General features: G+C 55.1%; 1 protein-coding gene across 3 annotated transcripts; it reads left to right on the forward strand.

The window, feature by feature from the left end:
- The first annotated feature begins 347 nt into the window (after nt 1-347).
- Dnajb8 (DnaJ heat shock protein family (Hsp40) member B8) lies at nt 348-3,416 on the forward strand. Of its 3 annotated transcripts, none has more exons than XR_005503301.2 (3): nt 348-1,235; nt 2,709-2,861; nt 3,323-3,416. XR_005503301.2 is itself a non-coding variant. In NM_001109248.1 (1 exon), exon 1 carries the CDS (start codon nt 595-597, stop codon nt 1,285-1,287), a length of 693 nt encoding a protein of 230 aa, NP_001102718.1. In that variant the 5' UTR covers nt 379-594; the 3' UTR covers nt 1,288-1,374. The 3 variants fall into 3 exon arrangements, 1 of the variants encoding a protein (NP_001102718.1); XR_005503302.2 differs by having other exon boundaries at nt 350-1,235; nt 2,709-2,842; NM_001109248.1 differs by lacking the exons at nt 2,709-2,861; nt 3,323-3,416 and having other exon boundaries at nt 379-1,374.
- Nucleotides 3,417-6,038: the final 2,622 nt, after the last annotated feature.

Below are 6,038 nucleotides of genomic sequence, written 5' to 3' on the forward strand. Positions count from 1 at the left end.
GAGATAACACTGCACAAATATAAAAGACCTCTGTCCCCATGTACCCCAAGTTACTTGGGGCCTCCTCACTCCATCACAGCAACCCAGACTTAACTCAGGAGATGAATCCCAGGAAGCCCTTGCCCCTCTTGTTGAACGCTGCCCCCTAACTTTGCTGTCACTGATCCAACCCCGTCGCTGACCCTGCCTCTTCTCTTTGGCTCCCGGGGAGCTGAGCTTTCATGCAGTCAAACTCACAGGCCTGCCACAGTGATCGCACAGCACAGCACAGTGCTCGGCCTCACCCACAGCTCTGTGATGTGCAGCGCTTGGTTGAGGGGGTGGGGGTGATACTCAGTGCTTATGTCACAAAGGGCCCTGGCTCCAGCTTGGAAGGGGCCACCTCGGCCTAGCCCAGAGCGGCGCTGTCCCTACCCCCAAGTCCCTCTCAGTGGAGGCCCCACCTGTCCCTGAGATTGGGAGGATGGAAAGCTAAACTTTTACCATCCAGAGCCAGCAGATTCCAGCAAGTCCCCCACCCAAGGGAGGAACCCCAGCCACTTGTCTCAGCCCTCCTCAGTCCTCAATCCCGTTCGGTCCCCCTCTACCCTTACCATGGCCAATTATTATGAAGTGCTGGGTGTACAATCAAGTGCCTCCCCTGAGGACATCAAGAAGGCCTATCGAAAGCTGGCTTTGCGTTGGCACCCCGACAAGAACCCTGACAACAAAGAAGAGGCCGAAAAAAAGTTTAAGCAAGTGTCTGAGGCCTATGAAGTTTTGTCAGACTCTAAGAAGCGTTCTGTGTACGACCGGGCAGGTTGTGATGGCTGGAGAGCTGGTGGCGGTGCCAGTGTCCCCCATGCCGGTCCCTTTGGTGCTGGCTATCCCTTTCGAAATCCCGAGGATATCTTCCGTGAGTTCTTTGGGGGACTGGACCCTTTTTCCTTCGAGTTCTGGGACACTCCGTTCAGCGACCGAGGTCGACCCCATGGTTTACGTGGAGCCTTCTCTTCGGGCTTCGGTGAATTCCCAGCGTTCATGGAAGCCTTTTCATCTTTTGACACTCTGGGCCATGGTGGGGGCAGCCACTCCACCTTTTCATCTACTTCCTTTGGTGGCTCCGGTTCTGGCAGCTCAGGGTTCAAGTCAGTGATGTCATCTACCGAGATGGTGAACGGCCGTAAGGTAACCACCAAGCGCATCGTTGAGAACGGACATGAACGTGTGGAGGTGGAAGAAGATGGAAAGCTCCGGTCAGTAACTGTCAACGGCAAGGAGAAGCTCATGCGGGTGGACAGCAAGTGACAGCCACCTAACCCATCCCTGGGCCAGCCTAGGGGGCCACAGGGGCCACAGTAGTCGCGACCTAGTGGTTAATAAATGTGCCAAGTGAGTTTGTGTAGAGTCCTCTCCCATCCTTAGGGGTAGGGTGGGGCGTGCCACTGCAGGCCCACTGTGTGGCTATCACAGCTCTGCAGACACACTCAGAAACTTGTGGCCTTGATGCCCAGTGCTAGCTATTTCCCACAGGAAGCCCAGGGCCAGGTCTTTGGGGGTGGCTATTAATTCTGGTCACCTGCACCTGTTACCTTACCTGCTCTTCCCATGTCCCTTCTCCGGGATGACCACTGTCCTCACGGGTTCACCTGCTCAATTCCCACTTCTCCTTACTCATAACCAAGTAGCAGCCATGTCAGACCCAGGCTCTCTTGTCTGTCTTTCCTGCCCTGCTTTAACCTCCTGCTCCGATCATGAAGTCCTCTGGCCTCATCCCCACTGTGAAGCTATGTAGCCTAACAGCATCTACATCCCAAGCCTCAGCATCCCCATCTTGCCCCCTGTGGCTCTCCCATCATGCTTTTCTCTGCAGATACTTCAGGTCCCTTGCATGGGTAGCAGGTGCAGTCCCTGTCCACACCATGATTATGCTCATGTTTGGTCGGGGAGAACCACTGGATGGGGTGGAGACAGTAGTGTCACAACTGGGAGATGGGTATGGGGGTCCTGGGCTAAGTTGCCTGGAAAGATCTTAGGAGGGGCTGATAGCTCTGGGCGATGGGAACAGCTTGTGAAAATGGCCTGGGGCAGGAGCAGGCTGCCCTGCTGGAAGGACGGGAAGAGACAAGTGAAATGAATAAGGAACTTTGTGGAATGCCCCCAGTTTTTCTCTACCGAGGTCCTTGACTCCACATTATGCAAGAGAAACTGAGGCAAAGGGAAGGGTTCCACAAGTGACAGACAACCGAGTTAGCATTCCATCCCGGGTGTTAGCGTGGAGGGACTTGCCTTTGAACAGTGCCCGTGGAGACCATTGCTGCACTGTGGGAGGGCAGGTATGCTTGGACAGTGCTTGCTTCCCGGGTATTGCAACAATCTCTCAGGACCCCAGGCTTCAGGCTTCACACTGGCTAGTGACCAAGTGTGGCTCCCAGGTAGGGGGCAGGTCCTACGGGCCAAGCAGATGGTGATCTGAGTAGAGAGTGCTTGTATGTAAAGTCAGCCCATGGTATGGAGGGAAAGGAAGTAAAATCCAGAGTCCCCGGGGAAAGCAGGCCCAAGGTTTGTTCTGGCACTCATGGTGGAGAAACAAAAGGTCAGGAGGCCTTAAGGGAGCCTGGTTAACTGAGAGACCCAGGGAGGAACCCCCTATTCCTCCACACAGTACTAGGAAGAGGATCATTTGGGTAGGGGTGCAGGCCACTGAGAGAACCTTCTTCTATCTCTAGGAAGCCAGGTATCCCAAGATCGTCAGGGCCAGCCAAGTGCCGCAAGTGTGATCGCAGAAGCTGTTGACCCTGAGCTCCTGGCTACAGCTCCCTGGAATACGCCTCAGAGGTTCTCAGCCAGCCGGCAGCTGGAGGCAGATAACCACGTTACTGGTTAGGGCAAGGGAGCTGGAAGACACAGAAGGCAGAACCCAAGCTTCCAACCCTGCTTGGGGACTAACTTTATCAACGTCCCCAGGCACTAACCACCTGACCTCTGCCCCCGTTGACCTGCTAATGTCACCGATCACTGGCCAGCTACAGCAGCCTCGAGTGGATCTGCTTAGGCCAGCCAGCTGCTGGGCAAATCCAATTATAGCCTACCAGCCTCCAACTGCCACACACTCCGGTTGGGTGCCCAAAGGAAATCTGGGTGCTCACCAGACTCAGGGATCCTGGTATCCCAAGAATCCTGGTGTCAGGGATCAACAGGCTCTCCCCTTCCCTAGTCTCAGGCTGTGTCCTGTGTCCTGTGTCTCCAGCACAGACAAGACATGGCATTCCCAACCCTCCCTCAGGGCTGCCTCAGGTTTTGACCTTGGGTTCCAACATCAACATCTTTGCCCATTTTGCAGAAGGAAGATCTGAGGCCCCAAGGCTGGGGCACCTGCTGCGACACCACAGGCTAAACGGATCCTCCAGAGAATAAAGCCAGAGTCTTAGACTGGTTCTCTCTCCCCACAGTATTGCTTGGTATCACACTGTCCTCTCTGCTGGACCACACTTCCCAGGAGCCATGGGCAGCATCTGGTTTCTCTGTGGGAATCCCATCTCAAGGTGCTCCTGTGTGGGAAGCAAGACCTGCTAGTCTCTTCCTAGCTCGCTAATTCCCCCTGAAAAGTTCACTGTCTGTCATCTCCTGGGTGCTTTCAACAAGCCTCTGTATAGGGCACTCTGCCCAGGACAAATGTTTCCTAGACCTGGGACTGGTGGCCCGTGCCCCTGTCTTACCTCTCTGAAAGGGCCTCACGTGGAGACTAGCCAACCACAGGCCACGCCCACCCTGCCCTCTGGTACATGAGGGTCCGGCCACAATGTACACCTTTACCCCGCTGCTTGTACTGCTCCCGTTGTCTCTACCTGGACGCCCCACCCTTTCCTCTGACCCTGTTTGTTTAACCTGGCCTCATAGCCAGATAAATTTGTAGAAACCTAAAAGTGAAAATCAAGGGTGTTTTGAAGTACTGACTGGTAAAAGCCACCATCCCAGCAGGGGCCTTGTGAAGCCTGTGTCACTTGCCCCACAACCTCTGTTTCCCTTTGTTCTGCTGCGGCCTCGCAGATCTCTTCACTTTCCTGCCCTAGGACATTTGCACAGGCTGTGCCCAGCAACCCAGCCTCTTTCCTCCCCAGGTCCCTTGCAGCCCCACCCAGTCCTTTCCTCTTCCCACCTCAGCTTCTCTATAGCCTGCCCTGTTCGTCCTCTCCACCTCAACCCATGCATCCAGCTCTCCCGCCTCAAAGGCCCTTTCAGGCTGGACAGCAGTTTTCTTTGCTCTCCACTCCCAAGCTGCTGTGGTCTGCAGAGGCCCTGATTGTCCACAGAGGCCTAACTGTGAGGAGATGATAGCACAGACTGGTAATGTAGAGTATATAACATGTAAGGCACCAGGCCTAGGCAGTGAGACGCATGAGAGCCATCTACAACCTCTGCTCTGGGCCTGGTCTCTCTGTGTCTCAAGGCCTGGTCAGGTAGGCTTTCAGAGGGCTAAGGTCCTTGTGGGCTGAAGGGCATCAGGTCTGTCCAGTGTTCCCAAACTTTCTACTAACTTAAGCAATAAATATGGAGGATCAGCCTGTTTTATAGATGGAGAGACTGAGGCTCCAGGGGCAAGAGACCTGGCTAAGGTCACCTGACCCCATGGCGAGCTGGTCTGCCCCCTGGTCCCCTCCTCTGAGCAGGAGGAGTGGGTGGGGCACAGGCAGCCTCCCCTCCCTCTGGCCCTTGATGTTATCACAGCTGATTTAATTTCAAAGACGGATTGAGCCATGGTGGGAGGGAGAGCCACTATCGCAGGGCCATCTGCCCTGTTGTCATGGGGATGGGCTCCCTGGATTGTGCGGGGACCCAGATAAGGGAGTGGGCTAAGGGGGTGTGGGCGCTGGGTCTGCAGAGGGACTGAGATCAGAGAGAGTCAGGGTGGAGAGGGAGATGGAGGGGAGGTATAGGGACAGGAAGGGCCCTGCAGAATGGGGGAGCTGGGCAGGATTCAAGCAGGGCCAGTGGTTGCCACACAGGTGACTGGAGACCACCGTGTTCATTTACCCACCTGACTGAAGCCAGTCTGCCAGGGCCCAGAGGTATTCCTCCTGGTCCAGGACTGGGGAAGGGTGATAGTCCGTGCCAGATACCTCCAGTCAGCCTGTCTGCTGTGACAGGTTGACACGCCCCTGACAGCTCAGCTCAGCCAAGAGTCTAGCTGATAACCTCCAGAAGCTTCCAGTGCCCCATGAAAATTTAAATAATTGAGACTATATCTCGCCAAGTTGAGAGACTACAGAGTGCCAAACAGCTCTACGCAGGTACCTCTCACCCCACCTTGGTGGATGGCGGTGTCAGACCTCTCAGAAAAGACCTAAGCAGAGAGTCCCGTGAGCCCTAACTGTCACCTCTGAGGGCACTGCAAGGGAGGGTGCTGGAAGGAGACCTAAGCCTTGCCTCAGGTCTGCCTTGAACATCTACCTTAATATATGATATTCTTTCCTCATGGGAGCTGGAGTTGGGGCAGCTCCATCTCAGCGATTCCAGGCCATCCTTTCTGTTCCCTGTGGCAGCCTCCAGCTTACACGGGGCCACCGCCTTCCCTGTTCCGTTATCTTAACTGTGGAAAAGTACATGCAACATAAAATCTACCACTTCAACCATTTTCAAGGTCAGTGGCTCGAAACCTATCAAGGGTCCCACTTCTGTTCCCACCCCCCAACTCCAGAGCATCTCCGTCCTCCCAAACTGATCCTGTCTCATTAGACATCAACCTGTCCCTCCCCGGCCCCTGGCACCCTCTGTCCCACATCCTGTCTGGACCTGGATCTGGCGGCTGGGTGGAACCACAGCCTTTGTTCTAGTTACCAAGAGGACTGGCCTCGCCTTCCCTCTCCTTTCCAATTGTGGGCCACCAAGGATCATGAGTTTCAGTGACCAGGGAATACTGACCCCTCCCCAGACTTAGCGTTGGAACTGGTCCCCATTAGTGGTGGGGCGGTGTTAGCCCCTCCCATGTTTGGTGGTTCCTGAGTTGAAGCCACAGGCCAGACTGGAATGTCGCAGCTCCTACTCCTGGCAACATCAAA

The sequence above is a fragment of the Rattus norvegicus genome, chromosome 4 (assembly GCF_036323735.1).
Source record: "Rattus norvegicus strain BN/NHsdMcwi chromosome 4, GRCr8, whole genome shotgun sequence".
NCBI classification, from domain to species: Eukaryota; Metazoa; Chordata; class Mammalia; order Rodentia; family Muridae; genus Rattus; species Rattus norvegicus.